The sequence below is a fragment of the Tiliqua scincoides genome, chromosome 1 (assembly GCF_035046505.1).
Source record: "Tiliqua scincoides isolate rTilSci1 chromosome 1, rTilSci1.hap2, whole genome shotgun sequence".
NCBI lineage: Eukaryota > Metazoa > Chordata > Lepidosauria > Squamata > Scincidae > Tiliqua > Tiliqua scincoides.
In genome coordinates this window covers 24,039,752-24,067,030 of record NC_089821.1, presented here as the reverse complement: position 1 = coordinate 24,067,030, position 27,279 = coordinate 24,039,752, and the positions used below count along the sequence as shown (strand labels likewise).

At 42.4% G+C, this 27,279-nt stretch overlaps 1 protein-coding gene across 5 annotated transcripts in view; it reads left to right on the top strand.

Moving 5' to 3' along the window:
* The window catches only part of ATG13 (autophagy related 13), a 39,411-nt gene extending 12,332 nt beyond the window's left edge, over positions 1-27,079 (top strand). Inside the window, exons 5-18 of one of the 5 annotated variants that reach the window (XM_066634129.1) lie at positions 467-513; positions 2,886-3,026; positions 4,732-4,772; positions 5,237-5,333; positions 5,616-5,714; positions 8,691-8,784; positions 15,319-15,414; positions 18,187-18,297; positions 19,903-20,042; positions 21,248-21,365; positions 21,658-21,735; positions 21,919-22,035; positions 23,119-23,247; positions 24,568-27,079. In XM_066634129.1, coding sequence (XP_066490226.1) covers positions 467-513; positions 2,886-3,026; positions 4,732-4,772; positions 5,237-5,333; positions 5,616-5,714; positions 8,691-8,784; positions 15,319-15,414; positions 18,187-18,297; positions 19,903-20,042; positions 21,248-21,365; positions 21,658-21,735; positions 21,919-22,035; positions 23,119-23,247; positions 24,568-24,645 — 1,386 coding nt within the window. In that variant the 3' untranslated portion in view covers positions 24,646-27,079. The remainder of the gene's footprint in view (positions 1-466; positions 514-2,885; positions 3,027-4,731; positions 4,773-5,236; positions 5,334-5,615; positions 5,715-8,690; positions 8,785-15,318; positions 15,415-18,186; positions 18,298-19,902; positions 20,043-21,247; positions 21,366-21,657; positions 21,736-21,918; positions 22,036-23,118; positions 23,248-24,567) is intronic. The other 4 variants (XM_066634146.1, XM_066634156.1, XM_066634137.1 and 1 more) reach the window with 4 other exon arrangements.
* Positions 27,080-27,279: the final 200 nt, after the last annotated feature.

The following is a 27,279-nucleotide window of genomic DNA, read 5'->3' as shown; positions in this document are numbered from 1 at the left end:
TCCAATGGCCATTCTGTGCCCCTCAGAGGTCTCGCCTCCAGAGAGTGAAGAGGCATCCCTCATATCCACAGATTCACATATCTGTGTGGGGATTCCAGAATCTTTCAACTTTAGGTCTCCTGGATCTTTTGACAATTGTGTAGAGGAGGGAATTTCAGATTGCAGATTATCACATGATAAACATCCTTAATGTAACAAAACCCAGAAGGTTCAACCCATAGCTGCATGTTTACCTTGTGATCATATTTGTGCACACAACTTCTTATGGGCAGCCAAGGATCCTAATGAGATTTAAGCTAATCCAAGTCTATACAGTATGTTCATATGATGATAAACCTACTTTGCAGCTGTTTGCAAAGGAGTCAGGAGTCATAACATGTCTTTACAAATGTATTGCAGTGACACTTTTCTAACAAATATTGTATAAAGAAAAATTGATAGTTCTTGCATTCTTTTTCCACTTCAGGGGGATTCCATGGAGCTGGAAATCTGGTGTCTAGAAATGAATGAAAAGTAAGTGTGTGTTGCCCATTCTTGTCAATAAGTGCATATTTTCTGACTTGCTTACTGCCTAAGTACACAGGAAGCATGGTTTACAAGAGGAATGAAGGGTTATTTTCTATTTCTCTGTTAACACGTTTCAAATATATTTATTTGCAGGCAATGAAATGACTGCAGCTATGCATCTTTGTAGTGTTCTGGTGTTTAAAGTCTGAGGCATATTGGACAAAGATCCTAGAGCGGGGTGGGGGGGGAGGGTGGCCAGCCTTTCAACTTTAGGGCTCCTGGACTCCTAACAATTGTGTAGAGAAGGGAATTTCAGCAGCTGTAGATTGTTAGATGACAAGCTGCACCTGCTGAAATTCCCGCCTCTGTTAAAGGTTCAGTAGCCCTAAAGTTGAAAGGTTGGCCAACCCTGTCCTAAAAGTTTGTCTGAAATTTGTATATCTATGGACATTGTTCATTAAAAAGATTTGACTGTTCTCTGTCCGCTTCGTCAGATGTTTTCAAAATGGTAGCATGGAAAGTTATCCTAGGACAAATACCTATTAACATTTCAAAACAGATAGTTTGAGCATTTAGCCCACAAACCAACGCACCTAATTTTGTACTGCAGCATCCAGAGACTTGCAGTGGCCTCCACTAGCCAAGACTTCTACATGATACAAGACCCTCATGTTGCCCTGGCTTCCACCTGGCTGTCCCACAGCCATTTTGCCATCATTTCAAGTAGTGCCTGCCAGTGGGGATCCATTGGTGCTTCACCCACTCCCTTCTCCCTCCATCCTACCATGCAGTTCCAGCCAGCCTGCCCAGGTTCTTCTTCCAATTTGTGGAGAGGGCAAGACAGCCAACGAGCGAGACAAGTTAGTGGGACTTAGGTTAATCATGACTAAGTTCAGTGGGACGTTTGTGATAGCTAAGAACTAAAGGAATTGATGGTATAATTGGTAGGTTGTTTAGCGTTCAGGTAGATTATAGCCAGTATTGGGAAAACCCAGTGTGGCTTGAGTCACTGAATCTTCAACCCCCCAACTAGACTTGGAAAATGAGTCTTAATGCGGGCACTTTCCAAGTCACCCTTTAGTGACTCTAATGGACTCAAGTCGAGTCACACACACCCCAAAAAAAGCCTGCCATGCAAAAAACAGGGCTGCTGCCAGGGAGTATGTGTTGGAGCTTTTTTTGAACAGCCCCCAACCATCTGTAAACAGGGAGGGAGGGAGGGGTGAGAGGGACTAAGTGAGAGCTGGGACAGAAGCTGAGAGAGGGAGAAGGAGGGTCACGAGCAGCATCTGGGAGGCTTACCAGGATGACCCAATCTGTGCAGCTCTGCTTAGAAGTAGTCCCACTTTAGCCAGTCATTCAATGAGGCTTGCTCCCCCAAGTAACAATGGAGGCAAGAAGCCATGAAGTTGGAAAACAGAACCAGGCCAAAGCATTTTATCCTGCCTCCCTGGGCTTTTTCAGCCAATTGTAAGGCAAGAACCCCCTTGGGCTCTGCCTCCTGCTCTCCCTCAGCCAATGAAAATATACAAATACCCATAGTTTGTCCAATGATCATTGGTTCCTTCCTTCCTATCAGAGATGGGGGAAAGTGCTCACTCCCTCCTCCCTGATTCATTAACCCTTCCCTGCTTCCTGACCAGAACTCCCTTCTGCTAACTGGTCAGAATGCTGGCCCCATGAGGTTTTCCACACCACAAAAACAGTAAGCAAGCACCCCCCCAGACACAGGCGGACTCGAGTCAACACACTGGGGACAAGTGCTGAGTCAGAGGGGCCCTGACTTGAGTCTTTTTCAGAGTCTTCCACGTGTGTGACTCACGAGTCACAGAGTGACCCAAAATCATTCATTTTCATGACTTGAGTTCACAACACTGATTATAGCAACCCTTAGGACTTGATGTTTGATAAGCACATTTATCTTTTCATTTAAAATACTTATATACCAGTATCTGAAAACACTTGTTTTTCCTTTACTACTTCTGGCTATATGCTGAAGTAGAAGAATTTATAACGAGCTTTAATTATAAGGTATGGAAGCATAACTGTACAGGAGACTATAAACAGTATTGGAAAATAAGCTACAAAACATTCACAAACTTATGGTATCCTGTTCAGAGGGTTTTTATGACCTTCTGAAAAGACTTGTGTATTGGAATTCAGTTATTGTACTATTAGAATAAATTACCAATCGTTTTATGTGACCAGAACTGCATCTTGTCCTTTTAGCCTAATGGCAGATTGTGATCTTGACATACTCACATTTTATGTGTGTCATTCAAAGGCAACTCTACATTTCACAGTCTGTAGCCGTTGTTTATGTACCGTTTTTCACTTCACTGGGAATGTTGGCCTAACTCCTTCTGTGTGCCTTCCAGGTGTGACAAAGAAATCAAGGTTTCCTACACTGTGTATAACAGACTGTCTCTGTTGCTGAAGTCTTTGCTTGCTATAACAAGGGTGACTCCTGCCTACAGGCTCTCGAGGAAACAGGGTCATGAATATGTAATATTGTACAGGTAATACAAACTTGTAGCTCTTTCAACCAATAACCCATGTTTCTTCCTTTTATTTGCCCCTTTTTTCTCGCTTAGATCTCCATTTTCTGTTTCATTGCCATATGCTTGGAATGTTCTTCCTATTCATATCCATATCTGTTCTTTTTAAGAATATCTTGAAGCAAAACACTCTTTATTTTCCCTTTAGCTTTTTTTCTACTTTTTCTTTCTTCTATATCATCTTGAACTCTGATAAAAATGTAACATCTGTTTTGTAATGTGTAGCTACAAGTTCTTTATCTTGTTTCAAGCAAGGGTATACACATCTGTGTATTCTTGTTTTTATTTTTCCTGCCGCTGCTTGCCTGTTTAGGTTGTGAGTCACCAAATGTTGTTACCGACTTGAATTTTGCCATATAAGAGTAATTGTATGAAATGAAAACTCTTTTTTGCCTCTGCATGTAGAATAACCTCTTTTTATCATCCTTTCCTTTCATGGGGCTTATGCAGGAGCCACATAGAAATCACTGATGTTGTGCTGCAGCAGTGCTTGGTAAACTGCCACTAGCTCTTGCATTGCTCTTAGAACAAAAATGAACTGTCATAATTTTCCTTCCTCCTTCATGCTTGATGTGAGACAAGCACAGGGAAAATCTAAGCTACCAGTTCAGAGTGCCAAGCTCTGTGGAGGAGTCCATGCTTTAAATGAAGTGGACTGTAGTTCACCAAAGCATATGCTGAAATAAATTGGTTAGTCTTTAAGGTGCCACAAGACTTCATTTTTACTGTCACAGATCAATATGGCTATCTTTCTAGAACAGAGTAAAAGGATTAAGGGCCCAGTCATATCCAATTTTCCAGCACAGATGCAGCTGTTCCAGTGGAGTGAGCACTGCATCCTGTGGTAGAGAGCCAGTCACAGACACCTCCACAAGGTAAGGGAAAATTTGTTCCCTTGCCTCGGGTCTCCATTGCAGCTGCATCAGAGCTGGACAGTTGGATAGGATTGGGCACAGAAACTATGCTCTCAGGGACGTGACCTCAGCTGCAGCATGTCACTGCCAATATAGTTTTCACATCTAGCAAAATGGATTTAAATAACATACAATAGAATACAGTTATAAACTCAAATTCTTAGAAAAACCATCTGTTTGAATCTTCAATAGCACTTCTGAAAAACAATTGGGGGAGGGTGGAAAGCTTGTAGGTACCTTATACAGATAGTGCAAATCATTTTGTAAGCTCTCACTGAATAACTTAAGAGTACAGTTGTCTGAGCTGGATGCCTATGATTATGACTCTGAATAGGCAACTACTCAGATCTTGCTTCAGCAGCAAATTTTGGAATTGCTATTAAGCAAATTGAATGTTTAGGGAGAAATTCTTATTTAAATGGGAAAGGTATGTCTGAAGTAATTCTGATTAGGGTTTTTTGTTTTTGTTAGTTTGCCATACTGGTTGGCAGCTATCTGGTCCAGTGGATAGAGTATTGGTGACAGGTTCACATTTCTGCTCAGTCTGCTTGCTGAATACCCTTGGGCAAATTGCTGTATCTCGTCTACATTTTCCATCTGTAAAAGTGCAGTAGAGCTCAGAGGGGTGCTGTAAGGGCAGAAAAGATCTCAATCATAAAGCATTTTGTATATTAACCCTGAATGATTCTGACAATACTACCCTGATGTCACATGTAAAATATGCTCTTTCTCGCTCTCTTTACCTGTTATAGGATATACTTTGGCGAAGTACAGCTGAGTGGCTTGGGAGAAGGTATGGTCAGTATAGCCAAACTAGCTGGCTGCCAGTTTTGTTTTGTTCTTTTAAATAAAGTGTATATGTATATCGCAAAAAAAAAAAAAATTAAAAGTAATTAAGTGGGGGGGAAGGAAGTATTACAGAAAACAAATTACCATAACTAGAATAACAAGTAGAGAAGCTGGTTATATGATAAAAGTATGCCTGAGATGGGGCATATTGCAGGAGACCTTGTTAGAGTTACCATTGTTGCCAGTGGAAAGCCTAATTAAAGAATTTTTACAATAGGGAAATTGGGACAGAGAAACTCAAGAAAGCTGCTGCTGGTCAGTGTTGACAATACTGAACTAGGTGAACCAGTGTTTTGCCTCTGTTTAAAGTGGCTTCAGTGTTCTGTGACCTTAGCCTTGATCTCTTTCACTGACATTTATTTTTCTGAGATGACAATTACATTGGCAATTCTTCTTCTGCCTCTACAGGATTTCAGACGGTCCGTGTTGGGACAGTGGGTACTCCGTTAGGCACCATCACTTTGTCATGTGCCTACAGAATCAACTTAGCCTTCATGTCAACTAGGTGAGAAAATTATAGACAAACTAAAACACTTTTTTCAAGACACCTCCACTACCTTAAGCCCACAAGTCAGCAGTTCCCAGGTTTTGCAGAGTGGTAGTATTGGATAGTCCTGAGTCATGGTCCAGAATGCAGAATGCCTTGTTTATGGATGGAGTTGCAGGACTGAGTTGTGGTGATGCTCCCTTAACTGATGCAAAGAGCAGTCTGGCCACCAGCACTGGGGTTACAGCAGAGAAGGGAATATAGCCTTATGAATAACATCATTTGCTTGTTGCATTGCAGGCAGTTTGAGAGGACCCCACCTATCATGGGGATTATCATTGATCACTTTGTGGACCGTCCTTACCCCAGCTCCTCACCCATGCACCCCTGCAATTACAGGTGAGGAAACATAAATCAAAGATAATAGGTGAAGGCAGTATCTTAGTATAGAGCCTTTACAGCATGCATTGCTGGGTGGAGAAGAGGATTCAGGTCCGGTTCACATTATTTTATGGAGTGCATGGGAAAAGTCACCATTTCCTGATCTGTTAGTGGTGGGTGTGTGGAATATGACCCTGAGCATTCTCAAGGTTTTGATTCATTCCATATCACACAGTCTGATTTCATTGATTCCCCATTGCATCTTTGATTTTTTAAAAATCATATATTGTACAAAATAAAAATCCTTCATTGCTATGTCACCTGAATTTTGAATAATGCTAACACAATGGTCTTGCAATCATCCAGTTTAGTACTTGCATGCTCATGGCTCAGATTGGGGAAGCATGATTCAGAATTTTTCATTTATTGTAATATATAAACTTGAATATATAGATCAAAGTTTTCTTTCCTTAGAATTTTCTATATAGTCAGACCTAAAACAGTGTTAAAGTGCTTAAAATTGACTTCAGTCACCTGTCCATCTCTGCAGCTTGTAGTGTAGGATAGTTTTAGAAAAGAACAGCAAAGACTTTCATAGTATCTTAAAACACTAACCAATTTATTTCAGCTTAAACTTTTGTGGACTATGATCCCATGTCATCAGATGCCTGAAGTTTTTTCCTTTGGAATTTAAAAAAAGTCTTCCCTCCAACCCCTCCCCCCAATCTACATGGAAGATTGGGAGTCATGTTTTATCCTCCTTTTCAGAGATTGTACTCTAGAGAGTTGCACCAAGCGGGGGGAGGGGGTAGTGCCTGATGATTAGCATTCACACACTCCTTCATGCTCCACTTTCCCTTTTTATTGGGTTGGCAGCTGAATGGGGGAATAACTGGTAGTTCTGTCCACTGCCAGGCTAAGGAGACCAGACAGAGGGGGCTATCTGGGAAAAGCCATTGTTCCAAGGAGAGCCCAGAACTCTGTGGTTCTGGTTTTAAAATCAGTTGCAGTAGCACTATGAGTGATCAGATGTGACAATACATTGAATTACTAGTGAACTAGGCAGGCATAGAGCAAAAATATAACTAATTTATTAAAAACACAAAAGGGGAAAAAAGGCTAGAGGAAAGTATGAAAGTATGACAGACAGACTGATGAAAAATGCCTAAACTTGAATAGAAGGACACACGCTCCCCAAAAATAGCATGACCAAATTGGATGCAGTGATTATTAGTATCCAGCAGAGGGAAGTAGGACCCTCCTCAAGAGCAAAATACACAAAACTGCAACACTACACTGGTGAAATTTACAAGCTGGACGCTGACTAGGAGTAAAAAGAGCCAACAAAACAAAAATTAATCCCCTAAAATCAGTGTTTCTCAAACTATGAGTCGGGACCCACTAGGTGGGTTGCGAGCCAATTTCAGGTTGGTCCCCATTATATTCAATATATATTTTTAATATATTTGACTTGATTCCGTCATGGTATGTGACTACATTTGGGGAAAGTTAGACCTGTACTTTTAACAAGCTACTATGTATATTTTAACAATGATAGTAGATGGGACTTACTCCTGGGTAAGCGTGGGTAAGATTGCAGCCTAGGATTTTAAAAAATTTTCTTGCTTGATGATGTCACTTCTGGTCATGACATTACTTCAGATTCTCATTCTAAAAAGTAGATCATGGTGCTAAATGTGTGAGAACCACTGTCCTAAATGCATTTAGAGCCTAATCCTGAGCTCAGTGTGCCAGCTCACTGCTGGCACGTACTGTTACAAATGTGCCATAAGGCATGTTTGCGGGCCCTAGTGCCAGTGCTCTGCTAATGGTAGCCCAGCACCGACTGGGGCTGGGCAAGCGCCAGAGCTCCGCTACTCAGTGGTCATGCCGACCTCCGACCAGCAGTGAGGTAGGTGGAGAGGAGGCATTCTAGGGCAGGGAGAGGTGTAGGGAGGGCGTGGAGAAGGCCAGGGAAGTGTATGGAAGTATGCCAGGGAGGCGGGACCAGTGGAGCTTTGTTCCACCAGATCCTAAGCCTGTTTTGGGCCACTGGCCCGACATGGAGGCTCAGAATTCTATGCCAACCCAAGGGTCGGCATGGAATCAATTAGCTCCATTGCATGGCTACTCAGCTTATGTGGGGGAAGGGGATGAAAGTTCCTGTCTCCCAAGAAGCCGCCGGCAGTGCCTGCAAAGCGGCAGGCTGCAGCAGCAGCTATTTTCAGCACTGCTTCAGCCCTGTGCGCCAGGCAGCTCACGATTGGGCTGTCAGTTAGAAATACAATCTCTGTTGTTACCTACATACATTGTCCCAGAAATCCCAGACCCTGTACTTTCTGTAGAAAGTGGATGTGCAATCTTTGAACCAGTGTTAGGTTTTATGGCAGACCTGGCACAAGCTACGCCAAGCACCCTTGCACCTGGAATTAGAAACTTAGATTTAATTATACCATTCACCTGATTGGGTGAGTGGAACCTGCCTAGCCATCCCATTCAATCTTTTTACTTAGAGATAGACTGGTTTGGTTGCCCATTTGGCAAGCATATGCCAGTCTCTATAGGGGGCTTGACTGCTCCAGACACAAAGAAGGACTAAGTCTCCATCAGCACATGGCTGTCTGGGAATGATGTTTTCCAACGAAGGACAAGAAGTGCTTAAGGAATATGTTCTAGCATGTTTAACTAGCACAAAAGCCTCTGGGGAATTAGGAATGCCCAAAAATACGGAAAAAGAGACAAAAAATGGGGGGGGGGAGATACAGGGAATTAATCACACTTCTCTTGGGAAATGAATGCCAAAAGTGCTTGGTCAATTTAGCAGTATTTCCTTCTTTCCCTGGTAAGGAAAGTTTTAGAACTACTTTGTGATTCTTTCAACCCCACTCAAATGCTCAGGTTCCTGCCTGCAACATCTGTCTTAGTACCGCCTTTTCATATCTCTGGTTTTTTGAACATTTTCATTTTGAAATTTATCTCTTCCTGTTTTTACAGAACCGCTGGTGAGGAAAATGTAGTAGCATACCCATCGGTGGAAGACTCCCAAGAAGCTTGCACCACGTCTTTCTCTACTTCTCCTCCATCCCAGGTAAGATACTTTTTGCATGTAATTCTCAAATTTTCCAAGCATATCTTTTGGAGAAGCAGCTGTATGTATAGTCATGCTTGCCAACAGGATGGTAATTTTAATTTACGAATGATTACTTTTTATTTTGTAGTGCCACTTGTATTCTTACTGACCATTCTTACAATTGATGTCAAATACTGAAATGAAGGTTAATGAAAACTAAATGTTAGTGCTTGCCTATAGGGTTAGGTTTCCTTGTTCCTACATTTCACCACTACAAAAATGTTTTTGTTTCATAGATAGAACAGCAATATGGTTTAGGCAAGCAGCTTCTAGAGTTCCACTTGATTGCACAGGGTACAGTTTATCTGCCCCGATCTTACTGACAATCCAACTGATTATTCAGCCACCTCTAATTTTGTGCAAGGTTACATTCTGTGGGCACCATGTAAAGCTAAAATATTTTCAAAATCACTGAAAATCTCTGACATCTGGAAAATGCATACTGTCTCTTTAAAAGTTATGAGAGGCAGGTGGGGACAGAGGGAACAGCTTCATTCTCCAAACTCAGGCTTGTGTTTTAGTAAGTGGAATAGAAGATGGAATGACTTGTACTGTTTCCACAGCTTCTTCTTTTTTTAGTGTTTTCTGATCGCATAAAGTTGAATTCACATAAGTCAACTGCACCTAAGGGGCAACTGTATACATTGCATCCTAAGCAGCACTCCTGCAACAGTGCTTGCATGAACTATCTTCCATACTCCCTTCCCAACAAAGCAGCTCTACCCTTACAGAAGATGCCTCAGTGCAGTTTTTAGGGATCCCTTCCCTACTCAGCAACTCCTCCATGCTGTATCCTCGCTTGTTTCTCAGCAGTGGTTTTGAAGGGGAGGGGGCAGGGAAGATGGTTTGGCAGGTTCTACTTAGGCTGCTACCAAATTATTCAGTAACTATTTTAAATCCTCTGAATCTTACAGTTGTAAAATTTTAAGGATGGATCAGTGTTTCTTTTCTGTGTCTTTGAATCTTGCATACTTGTTTGATGACAAAAGTATTAATTCTGAATAGATTTGAAAGGTTGGTAAGAAGGTTTTGCAGCTTGCAGTGAAGATCATCCCTACCCAGAATACAGATAGATGTTATTTAGGCCAGAGATATACAACACGTGAGCAGCACACGGTCCTCTGAAAGTACTAGTTGTATCTTAGACAGGAGTGAGAGGACACACTCTGTGACTGCAGTCCTGTACACACTTTCCTGGGAGTAAGTCCCATTGAACAGTGAGACTTGCTTCTGAGTAAACTTGCACAGGCTTGTGCTGTTAGTAGTGGGCCCTCAGTCTTTGCTGCACCCACATGCCTTTGGTTCAGTGCATTACGTGTCCAGCTCCATTTTAAACATGTTTGGGGATATTCTAAAGATTCTCCTTCATACTACTTTGGATAGCCTACAGGATATCGTACAGGATATCTTTGGATAGCCTACAGGATATCGTACATGAAATACCACCTTGTGTAGCGTTCTAAATCCAGCATTCTCAAATATTGTTAGTTTGAGGACACATGGGGTTGGATTCTAAGTAGCGTGTGCACAACTCCTTTTGCACGAGAGATCTTTTCCTTCCCCTCCTCTATTGCAGCTCTCTGGTCACCCAAAAGAGCCATTAATGGACATTTCATGCACCTGGTTTGGAGGAATTCTGTCCCCTTCCTACAACCCCTAGACCAGTGATGGCGAACCTTTTAGAGACCTAGTGACCAAACTGCAACCCAAAACCTACTTATTTATCGCAAAGTGCCAACACGGCAATTTAACCTGAATACTGAGGTTTTAGTTTAGAAAAAACAACTTGCACATTAACATCTTTTACCTACTATTACTTGTAACCCATAATGAACTTTTCCTCTAGAAATTTGTCCAATCCCTTGTTAAAGGCATCTAGGCAAGTTGTCATCAATGCTTCCTGTGGCAAAGAGTTCCACAGAGTAATTACATGCTGGGTAAAGAAATATTGGCAGGGAGGGGGTGGCTGCAAGACCTTGCCACTGATCATTTTCTCAAACAAGAAAAAATTTTTTTTTAAAAAGCCACATCCACAGAAGTGGGCTCTAAGGCTGCAATCCCAGCCACTCTTACCTGGGAGCAAGCCTCAGCGACTCTAATGGGGCTTACTTCTGAGCAGACACGCATAGGAGCAGGCTCCCAAGGCTGCAATCCCAGGCACTCTTTCCTGGGAGCAAGCACCTGGTTATAATGGGACTGACTCCTGAGTAGACGTGCATAGGATTGGGGTCTGGCAGTCCAATCCTATCCACACTTTCCTGGGAGTAAGCCCCATTGACTTTAATGAGACTTACTTCTTAGTAAGGCAGGACCAGCACCACATGCAGGGCTGGCGCCCCAAAGCCCGCAGCAACAACTTCGCTGTGCCTGCCCACACACAGCATGTGAGCTGCCCACCTTACCCCAGACAGGGGAGGGAGGAAGCACTCCCACTGGGCTGCTGGGCAGAGGGGGGGTGATGTGAGAAATGTCCCCCCACAGAGCCTCTCAGCCTTCCTCCTCCCCGTGACCTGGCTGGATGGGGCGCCTTGGGAGCACGCCTGGATCTTCCTCTTCCCCTTGCTGTCTGTTCCTTCCCCCCCTTGGCCTCGCCCCTCCCTCATTTGCCCCGGCTGCTGCCAAGCAGGAGGAGGCTGACTTTGTGGCTGCACGGGCTCCTCAGCCTTCCACGGCAGGCACACAGCCTAGAGGCTCACGCCTGTTCGGGGTAGAGGAGTGCCCCTCAGTGGGTTGCTGGCCTTGCCCCATTCCCCCTCCTGCCCCCGGCCAGGCCAGGCCCCCGGATGCCTCCCAGGGCTCCCGGCCGGGGTTGGAGGCTCCTCCTCACTCTCCTGTGGTAAGGCTGGGCGGGCGGGGGACAGCTGGGGCGACAGCACGCATGCCCACAGAGAGGGTTGTGCGTGCCCTCTCTGGCATGTATGCCTTAGGTTCGCCACCACTGCCCTAGACTGTATCCCAAGCTGTTCCCAAGGATTGCTGAACCCTCAGGAATGACTTGAGAGCAAGAGGTGGAAACAGTAGTAGAGAAGAGGGGAAAGGGAAACTTACTTACTTGAGAACTATAGCACTCATGCTATTTCCAATGATATCTAGCTTTCTGGCAGCCAGCACAGTTGATAAGTTTGCGGTTGAGGATTTTTCTCTGTTCTTAATAGCGTCTGTGTTTAGAAGAAAATTGATATTTGCATCACATTGAACTTGTTCCAGTTATAGCTTGCATCAAAGGAATTCACTGCATATCGGACATAAGCCTAAGATTCTGTTCCAAATTCATATGTATTTGGTCTTTTTCAGATGAATGGTAATTGGTGACTAGTGAGAAAAAAAATAAAGCCAGCTGAAGTTGAGCTTTCTCAAAGCCCTCTTACATCTCAGTGAACCATGCCACCACCATGACATATTCCTTGATGCTGTAGAGGTGGTGGACTTGTGTGATTTGCCCCCAAAGACTGATGGTTCTTGATGATTTGCTGAGATCTTTGGGGAGTTTCTGCAGCTCTTCTTTGCCTCTGAATTGAGGAATTGGCTAAGTTTTAGATACCTAATGTGGATTGGCACATGATAAAATCCAGTTAGCACCATGATATAATCCAGGGATGTGCAAAATCCAGCCTGCGGGCCATTTCCGGCCCTCAGGGACATCCATCCAGCCCATGGGGGGTCTTCAACAAGCCTCTGGCCCATTGGAGACTCGCTGGTGCCCACAGTGGCCCAACGAAATAACGAGATCAAGACAACAGCTTTATCACTCGCATTAAATTACAAAGTTCATAGTTCTCATGTGTTTTCTTTGCATGCCTGTATTACAGTTCTCATATTTATTATTAATAATCTCAGTAAAATTTATTCGTTCTTATTAGTTCTGTCTCTAATGCATTCATTCATGTGAAGTTATTCAAATTTGAAATGCAAATTAATCCTTTTTCCCCCTCAGTCCCCGACACAGTGTGGGTGAGCCTGACAAGAAGTTTGCCTGCCCCTGATATAATCATATCCATGACATGATACCTGCTAAACTGGGATCATTCCTTGAGGGAGAAAGCAAAAATCCTTACTTGTGGAAGACCCTTGGACATCTACAGGGTCCTTGATGAAGTGGCTTACATAAGAAAATAAAAACAGCCTTGTTGGATCAGGCCATAGGCCCATCTAGTCCAGCTTCCATTATCTCAGAGGAATATTATTTGGTCCTCTTCAGGTCGGGCTTTGGGACAGAAACGCTGGTTGCCTTGATGGATGACCTTTGGACTGGACAGAGAGAGTTTATCTCTGTTGGCCTTGCTGGACCTCTCACTGGCTTTTAGCATCGTTGACTATGGCGTCCTTCTGGGGTGGTTGGCTGAGTTGGGACTTGGAGGCACTGCCTCTGTTCCTCCTTGGCTGATCAGGCTGAGAAAGCAGAGCCCTGGGCTTGTTCAGCACCCTGGCCATTGACCTTTGGGGTGCCATGGGGATCTATTAGTCCTCCATTCTCATTCACATGTATACGAAACCTCTGGGAAAGGCAATTCAGAGATTTGGAGTGGGACTAATAAGCTGATGACATTCTTTCATTCCTTTCCGTCATATACCAAGAGGGGTGGTTGAGGGCCTGGATTGCTGCTTGGAGGCAGTAAGAGTTTGAATGGTGGGTTAATAAGCTGAAATTCAATCTGGAAAAGAGATCCTCCTGGTTTGAAAACCATGATGCAGGTGTTAGGCTATTAGTCAATGAAGTTACACTTCCTTTGAAGGAACAGGTGTGCAGCTTGAGGGTCCTACTGGATCCATAGCTACTCCTGGATCACCAGGTGGCAGCTGTAGCCTGTTGCTGGTGTGCCAATTGTGACCGTACCTGAGTTGATCAGACCTTGCCTCAGTGGTCCATGCTTTGATAATATCTTGATTGGACTGATGTAACACACGCTACATAGTGTTGCCCTTGTAAACCATTCAGAAATTTCAGTTGGGCAGAGTGACAGCCTGAATGATTGTTGGAATTTACCAGTTCACTTCTCTTAGGGCACTGCTCCAGCAGCTGCACTGGCTGTCCATTTGTTTACTGACCCAATTCAGAGTCCTGTTGTTAATCTTTAAAGTCCTTTTCAGCCTAGGACCTGAGTAACACCTATTTCTGTATAGTCCAGCCTGTTCCCATGGGTAATCAGATAGGACCCTGCTAAGAGTTCTGCCATCAGAGGTGAGACGTGTGAAGCAGGGCCTTTTCAGTTATAGCAATGCATCTTGGGAATTATCTTCCAGAAAACTTAAGAACACTCCCTTCACTAGAAAGTTTCCAGCAAAACCTGAAGACATTTTTTGCTTCAGTTGGTTTGCTTCAGTTGAGGTGGTGCGTTTATGGGTTTCACCACCTTTGCCTCTGCTTATGGTTTTGTTTGTATTGTGTCACTATTTTATTGCTGCTATTGATCTGTCCGCCATTATGCTTTTATATAGTTTTGATTTGCTGTTGTGTAATCTTGCATGAATTTATATTGGCTGCCTGATGGGTTATGATGGGGTTGAGTTTTAATTCATATTATGTAATTGTTTTTAGATTGTCAGCCACCATGTATAGTTTTTAAAAAACTGGAAAGACGAGCTATCAGTTTTTAAAATATGCCCTGGGCTATAATGTTCCATGTATGCAGGAAGCCCCTGCAAGTTCTAGGAGAATTTGACTTGACTAACCTTCTATTTATCTACTAAACTAGTAGTTCCCAACCTGAGGTACTTGCCCAGACCTTTAGGGGTGTTTGAAAAAGAATTGAATATTGAAAAAGGGGTGTTTGAAAAAGAATTGAATAGTGGCAGAAAAAGGCAGATATATATTATCTTGCGGGACGAGCAAGGCAGGAAGGAAGGCAGCTAGCTGGCTGCTAGTTTTTGGTCAGCAATTTTTATATTATTGGATATGGATCACTAGTTGAAAAGATATACATTTGAAATAACAGCAACTATATTATTTATAAACATTTTGCTAATATGAGGGGTACAATTTATGGAAGTGGGCTAGCAAGGGGTACGCAAGTAAAAAACAAACAAACCTTGGGAACCACATCTCTAAGCTAAAAACAAAGTGACTATGTTACACATAAGTTAAATGAAAAGACTTTTCTCCACAACTGCTCTTATGAACAGTATATCATGGTACTATGTATGTTACTGACAAAGCAGAGAGAGAGAGAGCATGAGGTTCCTACAAGTCACAAATTCTCTGGATCTGTACAGGGCTGTTGTTCAGCAACAAAAAGGCATCACTCTCTGGGGTTGGGGGAACAGAGCTCTCAGTCGCCAAGTATAAGATTCAACTATGAGCAGACTGAGAGGGCCTTGTTTCCTGACATCTTAAATCATACAGTGCCCTTCAACTCTGTGAAATTTGCCTTGCACACACATTTCTAATAGCTCTTCTCTCCAGCATTCAGTTCATCCCATGGTTTTCAGTTTTTTTTCTCTCAAGTCCTTTTTCTTTCTTTCATGTTTTCTTTTGTGTGTCTGTCCATTGTATAGTGTACTTTTACTGTCAGTAAAGCACAGTTTCAGACCTCCCCTGTGGTGATGGATACCTTGAAGGGCCCCGTGATGGGGCTAACCTTTTCACATCAAGTGAGTTCATGATAGAAAACTATGTATGTGGCCTGACAACACTAGAATCTAGTGAGACTTACTTGCTAGTAACTTAGGGTGCAATCCAGAGGGCACCCTGGGCTGCTGCAAGTCCCTTGCACCAGCCCATCATTGTCATTGCAAAAGTGCCATAAAGCACTTCTGCATCAATGTATGAGGGAGGCCAATGCGTGGACATGCGCCTGCCTCCAGAGGCTGAATGGTGCCCTGTTGCACTGACAGTAGGGGATGCACCAGCCTTTCCAGGCTGGCTCGGGAGTCTGGGAAGGACAGGGAGGAGGCTATTTGGGGTGGGAGAGGGCAGGCAACAGGTGGGACCATGGACGGTGGGTGGGGAGTGGGAGGCGGATCCTAGCCCCTTTTCTGGACAGCCTGGGCCAACCCCAGGCTGCTCAGATTTGCGCCACCCATTTACAGGTGGTGTGGATCTGAGTAGCTCCATTGGGGCTGCTGCTGTGTTATCCGGGGTAAGGAGAAGTATTTCTGCTTGCCCCAGGCTGGCCTGCAGTCAGCCCCAAACTTGCACTTAGTACAGCGCAGTCCCACCGGTCTGCCTGTTCCAGCACAAGTTAGAATTGTGCAGTTAGAATATTTAAATATGCATTTAGCTCCATTTCTCTTGAAATGACACCTGACTTTGCTGGATTGTGCCCATTATGAATAAAAAATAATACATTAACAAGTGAGTGTCTGGAATGCAATCTCCAAATGCCCCAGTGAATTTCTACCAGTAATTTTTTTTTTCAAATGTCCTTTACATACAAGCAGGCCTACATAGGACACTAAAAATCCCTCATTAACATATGATGGATAACACAACATAAACTTGTAAATCAGATTTCTCTTTTTGTAATTGTTTTATCTGCTCTTTTCTTTTTTTCCTCCAAATAAAATCTGGAGAGGATAAGAGCTGAACAGGACCAGAAGGGAATCATTGCAGGAGAGGAATGGTAGGAGAGAAGTATGCCTCTCTCCCCTGCTTTTAGACTTCCCAAAGGCAGCTGATGCTGGGAAAGGGGATGCTAGATGGGACTCTTGACTTGATCCAGCAGGGGTTTTCATACATACTTTTGTAGATGGGTTTTTAACTTTGGTCTGAAAAACAAGAAAATGCCATTATAGAACAATTATGGTTTGGCAGAATGTCAGTGGAATTCATAGAGTCTGGGGAGACATTTAAATCTTCTCTTGCATCACAGTAGACCGTGGCTGGGATCCAAACAACCTTACATACACAACCAAAGGCTTCCATATGTGTTCCTGAGTTTCTTATTTACCATCATAGCTCCTTGCATTGTGTCCGAGATGAAATAATTTGAAGTACTGTATCCCCCAAATTCTAGGAATGGCTTATTGAACAATGCAAGGGGCAATTAGGAGGAGCCTTAAAGCCCTGCTGCATATGCTAAAGCTGTTTGGATTCTAGCTTATATTTGAGACTGATTATGTCTTTGAGAGGGAGTCTGAGCAGACTTATAAGTATATTGTTAACAGGACATGTAGTCAAGGGTAAGGGTAATGCTTCAAATATGGAAAATACTTAGTGAGAGGTTACTGAGAAACATTTCTGAGGAATTATCATATTGGGAGGAGTGAGAACAGCATGAAATTGAATTTTTGCCAGAGTTCTTGAACAGGACAATCTGGCTAGATATTTAGGGAAACCTTAGAAATCTGGAAGGCTACCAGCAGAGAAACTGGCCTTGCGCTTCAGTGAGGAATGACTATGGTTGTTTACCGTATTCAAGTGCTATTAGGACCTCTTTTGCGATACAGCCTGAGTCTGTAGAATGGTATGAACTAGCCTGGGATACTGATCACCAAAGTCTAAGAGATGTCAATTATCTTTAGCTGCTCATACTTCAGTGAGCATGGAACTACTTTAAGAGAAGGAAACCAATTATCTGTGTCCATGTTGCATGTTCATTAAAAAAAAATACAGATGAAGGTGTATTTATACACTTGAGATTTTTATTGCAGTCTTGCTTGTCACAGAAGCTGGATTTTTTTTTTTTAAGCAGTAGATTATGTATGCAAAAGGAGCTTTGGTAGAATCGGGTTGTCAGTTCTTTCCCATGCTGATCTGGTGCCCATAATTTTAAAGATGTCTTGGTTGGGGATGCAAATTCTTGGAGGTTGGTTTTAGTTCCAAAGACTTCCACACCAAAGCCTACAAAATATCTGCTCAAAATTGATACTCCTTGGGAGGCATTTCTGGGATTTCTTTCATATCCTGTAACTGAGGTGCAAAATATTAAATTTTGTGAAAGAGTTTTGCATTTGTTGGTGGAAGACAAGCAGGTATGCAGTCAAATCATATAATTTTCTGCAGTGAGCTTAACAGGTTGTGAGCTGAGCAGTGGTCATGGAGGCTTCTTTAAGACTGCTCTAGCATGTTTATGTATCCTTCATGTTCTCTCAGTTAAGGTCATCCCTTATAGACTCTGCGTGCGTGCGTGTGAGAGGGAGACTGTCTGACTAATGAATGAATTATCCAGCCGTATTCTTTTCATAATCCTAAACACTACTTGAAAGTGTATTCCATTTAAATCAGTGGAACATTTTTTCCAGGTATATATATTTAGGATTGATGTGTTTGTGCTAGAATAAAAGAACTGCAGGTCCAGCCTAATATTTTATACTGCACATCTGACTTCTTTTCCTGGCCTTGGCCAATAATTCTGAAGATTATTCAGACTGTGTGGGGTTTTCCCTTTCTCTCCTTTTTCCTCCCCCCCCTCCATTTCTTAGCTCTCCAGCTCTCGTCTTTCTTATCAGCCTGCAGCCCTAGGAGTTGGATCAGCTGACCTGGGCTACCCAGTAGTCTTTGCTGGCGGCTTGAGTGCTGCACATCCTCACCAGGTATTCCTAGAGGTTTGAGGCCACTAAATGTGTGTCATACATCACTAACTGTCCTTAAAACCGTTGGCATGCTTCTACATCCATTCATATCACTCTGGCAAACTGTCTTGTTGGCATTATTCCTTTGGCAAACTATGAGGAATAATAATTGGAAGAGAGCATGATAGTAGCAAACATCTAAGGAAGCTAGTCTCACAGTGCCCTTTTGATTCATTTGAAGTGGGATTTTAATGAGCTTTTTTATCTAGGAGTGATGGTACTACCTCAAGTTAAAAAAGAGCCCTGATTTGATCACGCAAATTAATTGCCTGACACCTGGTTAGAGTAAGTTATAGATCATCGAACCAGAAGGATTCCACAAGGTCATCCCCATGCCTATTGCAAGAATTATTTCCTATCTTTTCTCACAATATTGAAGACCTATCTTGGGCACTTCTTCATCAATTGCATTAGTGTGTTCATGTCATATGATGAGAATTTACTGGAGCTCATTCTCAAGAGGCAGTTCAGAACAATAGAGTTTGATTTCTTCTCTTTGAATACTCCCCCAAATTGGATCACCTTCTTGAAGTGCTGTGAAATGTTCTTGTTTTGATTTGAGTTTACTCTTGATGGTCTGGATTATTTTAGATGGTGTCTAGGAAAGTAGGAGGAGTATGGATTTTTATTTTTAGAATTCAGTGATGCGCATAATTCAGCAATGAGAGTGGAGCAAGATACGAATCCCAAACAACTAAAGGCAAAATAAAGCAACTTACTAAGAAAGTCTCTGCGTGTCCTGCCCTTTGTCATTTTCCAAAGATTTACTTGTAGAATGTAGTCAGAAATTACCTACACATTACCTGGGCAGGAGGTCTGGTCTAGAGGGTAGAGCCTCCGTCTGCCTGAAGATAAAATCCACAAGGTCGCCAGTTCGAGGCCACCGGCACCGTGCGACCTTGGAGCAGCTGACAAGCTGAAGCCGAGCAATTCCATCTGCTCTGAGCGTGGGAGGATGGAGGCCAGAATGTGAAGCCAGATCGGAATGAAACACCTTGAATGTAGTCATTCTTGAAAGAAAGAACCTTCCTTGAAATTGTAAAAATCCCTATTTAATAGGGATTTAATAAAGCCTGCCTATGTAAACCGCCTTGAATAAAGACCAAGAAAGGCGGTATATAAATACCTGTTGTTATTATTATTATTACACATTATGCTATTTAAGTAGTAGTTCTGTTCTACCTGATGTTTGGAGGGGATGTCAGTCAAAGACAGAAAGAAGGTAAGGCCCCTAGCCAGCTTTCTCTGCCCTTCATTGCAGTTATCTTCTTTCTTAGCAACTGATTTCTTCTATTCCTCTCCCTCTCATTTCCACATGTGTTTAACTGTGATCCTCTCCAGCTCTGTTTGCCTGTTGGCACGGCAACTTCAGAGTTCTTAAGAGTCAGAGTTGGGCTGTTTCTTAAAAGTCGATCCCAGCTGTTGTGTAGCCTAACTATCAGTTACCTATCATCAAGAGCCAGACAGTCACATGCTTGAAAACACCAGAGCCTAGAGTTCCTTCTGATGTTATCTTTCTTTGACTGATATGAAAATATCTAATTTGGGCATTCTTTTCTGCTACAGTTGATTGTTCCAGGAAAGGAGGGTGGAGTGCCCTTGATTCCAAGCCAGCCAGTGCATGGCACTCAGGCTGATCATGAAAGAATGGTAACATACACCCCTTTGGATGGGGGCCACTACTCTGCGGTTACTCCATCTAGTAGGTAAGTGTTCCACTCCTCCTTAGTGATTCATATTCTGATTGTAGGTTTCTTATACTTTGGAAATAAGGTGTTTTCTTACCTTCATGAATAATTTTGGAAGAGGAGTTAGAACCTTTACTTTCCTCTAGGAATCGGGGAAAAGGTTTTCTTCACCTTTCTTTCGTTCACAAATATTCTTTCATTGCTTTGGATTTTTCTTAACTTTCCAATTCTTAAGGTCTCTTCCTTAGCACAAAGCAAATGGCATGGTACGTTGGGAGGACTTCTGACACGTCTTTCTTGCAATGTTGTCATAACAAGCCCTCCCAAATCAAGACAACAATGGTGTGAACAATAGGGGAATGTAAGTGGGAGAGCTTTGTGTTACAGAAAAGATCTTAAGAAATTGAAAGGTTAAGAAAAATCCAAAGCATGGAAAGAATACTTGTGAGTGAAAGAGAGTATGATGTGACTCTTCTAAGGTAGAGCAAGCAGTTGAATGGCAAGGCCTAGTGTCCTCCAGGACAGCATCTCTCCCCATCTCCATCTGATTTTTAGATAGCTCTGGCCAGAGACGAGAGGTTAATTGCCAAATGTGGCAAAAACTAGTTATCTAACAATTTGTCTGTGTTATGTCTTTTATATACTCATGGGGGGATTCACACCATTGTTGTCTTGATTTGGGAAGGCTTGTTATGGCAACAATGCAAAAAACTTGTGTCAAAAGTCCTCCGAATGTACCATGCCAATTGTGCACAAAGCTTATACAGGGGGACCCTGCAGATCAAGTCCACAGGACCCTCCTGAGCGCTTCCCCTTGCCTCCGGAGAGTTCTCCGAGTCCAGAAGAAGCCGTGGACATCTGTCTGTGGCATCTGTCAGGCTCAAACCGACTCCTTTCTGTTTAAAAAAAAACACCTGACTTCAAGTTTTTCTGTGAAACTGGAAGTGACTTTTTAATGCCTTATAATGCGTTAGAAGGCCCGGGGAAGCTATGGTAATAGTAACAAAACTATTCATGTTACTACCCATGGTAATAGTAACAAAAATTGAATTAAAATTCTGAGATACTGCTTTGCACAAAGGAAAAGAGAAAATATTTCATTGGAACTGAGTCTCATAGTTTCTTGTCATATAATCTCGGTGCTTTAACCTAGTGCTAGGATTGGGACCAGAACAACAGAATTTATTTTTGTTTTTACCACGTTTTTCTCTCTCATCTCCCAGTGAGGACACAGAAACTGTAAGTAATAGCAGTGAAGGAAAAAGTGGATCCCCACATGATCTCTTGGAGACCATCTTTGTCCGGAAAGTGGGGGCCTTTGTCAACAAACCCATCAACCAGGTAAATGGAGTTCAGTGCTGTGTGGTGATTTCATGATATGCTTTTTCTTCAGGAATGAAAGAAAATAAGAAACTTCCTGTCCCCAGATTTGTTAGGAAAAAAACTGGTATTGCTTACAATAGTCCTTGCTAATGTATGTTGGTTGTAATCTGATTACTTTATGCAGCTTTCAGATTTCTGTTCTCTTTTAACTTTGGCTCCTAGCTTGAAGATTTCCAGTGGCATGTTACCTGCTAGGTAGAAAGCAGCATTTGACTGAGATGGTGAAATTGTTTCTTTTGAATTTCTTCAGATGACCATGGCCAGTTTGGACATTCCTTTTGCTATGTTTGCTCCCAAGAACACTGAATTAGAAGAAAATGACCCCATGGTAAGAATTGGCAGCCCTTCTCAATCCTCCCCAACTGTCAGTAGCTGTGAATTACCTAGTCTAGACATTACCATGACTTGAGTTTTCCAACTGAAAAACTAACGTCTCACATCCACAGCTTCTGATAACTTCTTTATGACGGTATTTGAATATTTTGGTCTGAAATGTTCATTTCTTCAATAGGTGAATCCTCCTGACTCTCCAGAAGTTGAATCTCCTCTTCAGGGCAGCCTGCACTCGGTTGGCTCCAGTGGTAGCAGCAATGGGAACATGCATGATGATTTTGTTATGGTTGATTTTGTAAGTCCACAAAGTCTTTTACTGGGTCCCAGAAACATTTCTGGTAGAGCATCAGTGTCTGAAATGGAATCTAAATGCTATGCTAGACAATGAAAATTGATGATATTCCATGAAAGATATTTTCACAGAGCAAATACAGGGCCAGTATCTGAAAAAAAATTTCTAAAAAAAACCTGAAACAGAGCAACATGGTCCTTAGAATATTGAGTGACCGAGCTTCTTTCTTTGCACTTTCCCGACATAAGAAGCAACCTGCTGGATCAGGGCCTATCTAGTCCAGTTTTATTTTTCTCATAGTGGCCAGATACCTGTATTCTAGTGGCTCCAAAACTGTATGCTGTGGTGCCTGAGAATGCCATAGCAAACTTACAAGGGCACTGCAGGATGTCCCTGGCAGCCTCTTCTTCCCAGCTCTCCCAGGTACTGCCGTCTTTGATCTCACAAGATATTGTGTGATCCAAGATGGCGGGTTGCCCATTTTTCCAGCTGTCCCAGGTACAGTCATCTTGGACTGTGCTAGATCTCACTTGTGAAATGGCACCCAGGAGAAGCTGCTGTGAAAGAAGGGAACTGTGACTATGGGAACTGTGTTTGGAAACTGCCGCTGTATCATGTTATTATTCCCTTGCATCTGGCATTCAGAGATATGCTACTGCTAAAACTCAGAGACTGCATATAGTCATCATGATAAGTGTTCCCTGTAGGCTGCGTGGACAGGCAGCTCCAATCCGAGCTCCGTGAAGCATGGAGGTCAGCAACCTGGAAGTTCAGCAATGATGCATGATGATGGAATCAAGGAAGGCTTCCGAACACTGGCATAGGTCCCTTAGAGAGAATATAGATCATGGCTTGTAATCTATGATGGACTTTTTCTCCATATGTCTGTCCAGTCCTCTTTTAAAAGCATCTTGGCCAGGTGCCATCACACCTTCATGTTGTGATGTACATTGTATAATATGTACACAATGAAATGTGTTTCATGAATGAAACGTGAAACATTCATTATGTTTCTGGCCAGTGGTGACAGTTAAAAGGATTGTGTGGTATCCATGTAGAGCCTGCTATCTTTCTCGTCAATTCTAGAAACCAGCTTTTTCTAAAGATGACATTCTCCCAATGGATCTGGGGACTTTCTACCGTGAATTTCAGAATCCTCCTCAGCTCAGCAGCCTCTCCATTGACATTGGAGCTCAGTCTATGGCAGAAGATCTGGTATGTGAACAAGGGGTTCCCATTCCACACTTGTTTTCTTGAACAAGCCTCACAATCGTTGTGAAAGGATTTATCAAACTGGGCTTTTGATAGTGTTAGTAATGTAGTACCTTTATTGGCAAACTAACGCAGCAATTTTCAACCTTTTTTATCCCATGGCACACTGACAAGGCACTAAAATTGTCAAGGTACACCATACTGCCTGTGGGGAGCTCACATTCCCCATTGGCCCTACTAATAACTTTCCCCCCCAATTCCTGTGGCACACCTGAGGTCCACTCGGGACACATCAGTGTGCCCCAGCACAGTGGTTGAAAATGGCTAACTAACCCAATAAAGAAATTGAGCTGAAATCCAAAGTTCAAATATCTTCTTCCAGTAGGTGCTGTGAACACAATAGCTGGTCTTAAAGCAAACTATCTCTCAGCCACAGTGTTCCCCCACAAATGTATGCAACAATTGTACCTTGTCTTCTTGCCATGGCAGTATGGGAATGATAATTCTGACCTACATTTTATGGTTGTAGCAGAAATTTCTGAGATAATGTATTTGAATCATGTTGAGCACTCTGAAGTAGAAAGGGCATCTGAAATACAAAAAGACTCTAAAGCCTGCTTTTGTGGCAGGCAAAATCAAAGGTTCCTTCTTGCACTTGGCCTGTTTATGTAGAGTTTTACCATATCATTAGAGGCGTTTGTAATCCTATCTTAGCCACTGGAAACAGCTTAAGTCTTACTGAGCACAATGGGCTTATTTCTGAGTAAAATAACACCATTTTCAAACACCTCTACATATCACCCTCACTAGGAGAAAGATTGTAAATTCTGAGGCTAATTCAGGCTCCCTTCAAGAACCACCTTGCTATTCTCCCCAGTTTGGTTCCTGAAAGAACTGAAACTTTCCTCTACCAGAGGCAGATTAAGAGCAGACAAGTAATGGAAAAATGGGGAAGTCAGCAACGATGTTTTCCTCAGAAGAATTTAACACCTATTATCATCTATACTAGAGAGACATTGTGCCTGGTGAAAATAAGTCTCATTAGTAAGCTAGCAAAATAATTGTGTTGCAAGCTGTGCTGTGGAAGCTCAGAAGCTAAGATCTTGTGCATCTATGGAGGCAAGTCTTGGACTTGCATGATAGATTCAGCTTTACAGTCTTGTTCTCCTTGCTGGGGGAGTTTTGGGTATATGTTGAAAGATCTAACTGAGATCAAGTCTAGATTTGACAGAACCAAGTCTGTGTTGAACTGATCCATTGTTTCAAACACTCCCTTCAGATCCGGTTCTTGTATCTGCTCAGAATTTTTCTTTCCCTTCACAGGACTCGCTGCCAGAGAAACTGGCTGTCCATGAGAAAAATGTCAAAGAGTTTGATGCCTTTGTAGACACTTTACAGTAAAGCCAAGCCCTTCTACAGCAGCAGTGAACATCTTCTTGGACCACCCTGGAAGAAGGAATTCATAAATTCTGCCTTTTCCCCTTACTTCTGTTTTGTTCTGTCCTTGCCCTGACTTGCCCCTCTCATGTAGTAGGCACTGATTGTTTTGCTCTGTCGGATACAGAATTCGTTGTCTGGGACTTCCTAAACTTGACCTTCAAGAGGGGAATGGCTCACTGTTCCTCAGTTTGGGGTTTGTATTTTTGTGCCCTTAGGAAACGAGGATCAAGTCCTTTTCTCCTTTCCTCCTTACTCAGAAAACAGTACTTCCCTCTCCATTAACAGGGTTTTATAATCTGTTTTCAAGAGGGCAATATTTTCATCTGGATCTGTCATAACACCCAGCATGAAGAATTTGACATGAATAGAACAGCCCTGTGAGCCTTGGACAGATTTTTCTGATATGAATTTGAATGCCAGCTCTGTAGAATTGGCTTGTCTTCAGTGAGAGCAGTTAAGACACTAGGGTAAGGGGCTAATGTCCACATCTAGTGCCCTCAACAATATAAACATTATTATGCATCTGTTTGGAAGAAGGAAGTGGTTGCCTTGGGAGTGCCTGCTGCACAAATGGAAGGTAATCAACAGAAGCTTTAAGAAGTGTTTTCCATGTATTGTCATTTAAAAACTCTGTATTAACAGAGTTTTTAAATAGAAAATGCCTCTCCAAGGCCACAAACGGAGTCTGTCACATTTGGATAAAATTCTGAGTTTATAGGCTCCGCTTACAGTTGATAGTTGTAAATATGAATTAGGAATCCTAATTCTTTAGGGTTATTTAATTAGGAGTCTTTAGTCCAAAGTTTGTTTCTCTTCCCCACCCCCAAATGTTGCTGCTCTATCATAAGATAAACAAGAAAATATTTATTACACTAAAGGAAACCTATATTTAAAGAAAAATTGTATGTGATGTTTTCACTTTGTTATGCAGCAATAGAGCTGCTGTGTCCTTTGTCACTGCAAGAATGCGTACCAAACAACCCTGTCCTACAGGAAACCCCATCCCCATGCCACTTGCAGGAAAATGAATATTTATTTTCAGAGACAGATGTGGTTATACTGTTAAAGGGACCTCTCCTATTGGGGTCCATGGATGTCAGAAATAAAATGCACATGTTGGTGTAGTAGAGTTGCAGGGAGTTTCTAAAAAAATATTAATTGGGCTCTAACAGGCTTGTAAAATAAACTTGCTGTGAGCTGCAGTATAATAGAAAATGGCTTGTTCACAGAAGCACACTTTAAGAGGTATGTGGTACTGATTTTAATTAGCTGGGTTTTGATTGGCTAAAAGTTTATTTTTGTAATGAGCTAGCCTATAAGCAATGTGATTGGTTGGCATTGCTTTGTATTTGATCTGCTTTTGCAAAACTGGGAAAAGATGTGACACTAAGCATAAGCTCAGGGATAAACTAGACTCTGGGCACAATACCTTTCCTTTTTCACTATCTAAGGCCAGGCTGCAATCCTGTGCAACCTTTCTCTGGCGTAAGTCCCATTGAACTCAGTGGGGCTTACTTCTGAGTAAACATGCTAAGGATCACACTGCAAGAGGCTGAGGAAATGTCTTTCACCCCTTGCCTGCTGACAGACACTATTTCTTATCACTTGACCTTTTTAGACAGTTCTTTCCAGTTTCCTGGTTTAAAAAAAAAAAGCTCATGCCTATTCAGGTAAATGATGGCGTGGAATATATGGCAGCCTTCTGATGAGTAAGCGGCTAGCAGACATGTTTGATCCTGTTGTAGTGATCAAGTGACTGCATCATGACTTGCCAAACTAAGTAGAGCTTACTAGTATGTATGTTGTGCACCTTCCCCATGGCATTTCTTTATGCGTCACAGCCCTGCCTCTATAGTTCCTCAGTGCCCTGGTGTGATGCTTAAAATAAGTTTGCCACTGTTAAAGGCTTGTCCCAATAGTTAATCTAATTTAGATCAGGGCCACAGCTTCTGTGTCTGATAGGACCACCACAGAGATGCAATAGTTGGTATTCATTGTTTTGGATACAAATGTACATGTCAGCAGAACTGCTGTGCTTTTATTGCACCAACGTATGTACTACTTTCTATGTGGCTTTCTAAGCACTGGTACCCTACTTATTCTTAGAGTAAGATGACTCAGTTCTGCCTAATCAATACATTGATGTGCTGGCCTAGATCAGTCCTGCTGTAGAAATTCAGTTCCAGTTGTTGCAGATTTTCCAAGAAATATCTTACTGACCATTTACTTGGTGCTGTACTGCTATGAATTTAGTTTTTATGTAGCTAGTAACTTACAAATGCTTTGGTTGAAAAGAGAAAAGGGTCCTAAATTACACTTCTTCAGAAATAGTTTTCAGAGTACTTCAACATGTATTCATATGATTTCCAATAAAACTTATGTATATTACTCTGAATGCCATAGTCAGCCAGAGTCACTCCGTTCATCTGTACAGCAATACCTTTATAGTAGGGGAAAGAGTCAATCTTTAAGAGGTACATGGTTCAGCTGTAACAGTAAAGGCCTAATTCTTCTGCTACTTCTATAAAAGGGCTTTCTCACATTCCACCTTCTTACAGCATAATCTCAACTATGTTTACTCAGCACAAAGTCCCT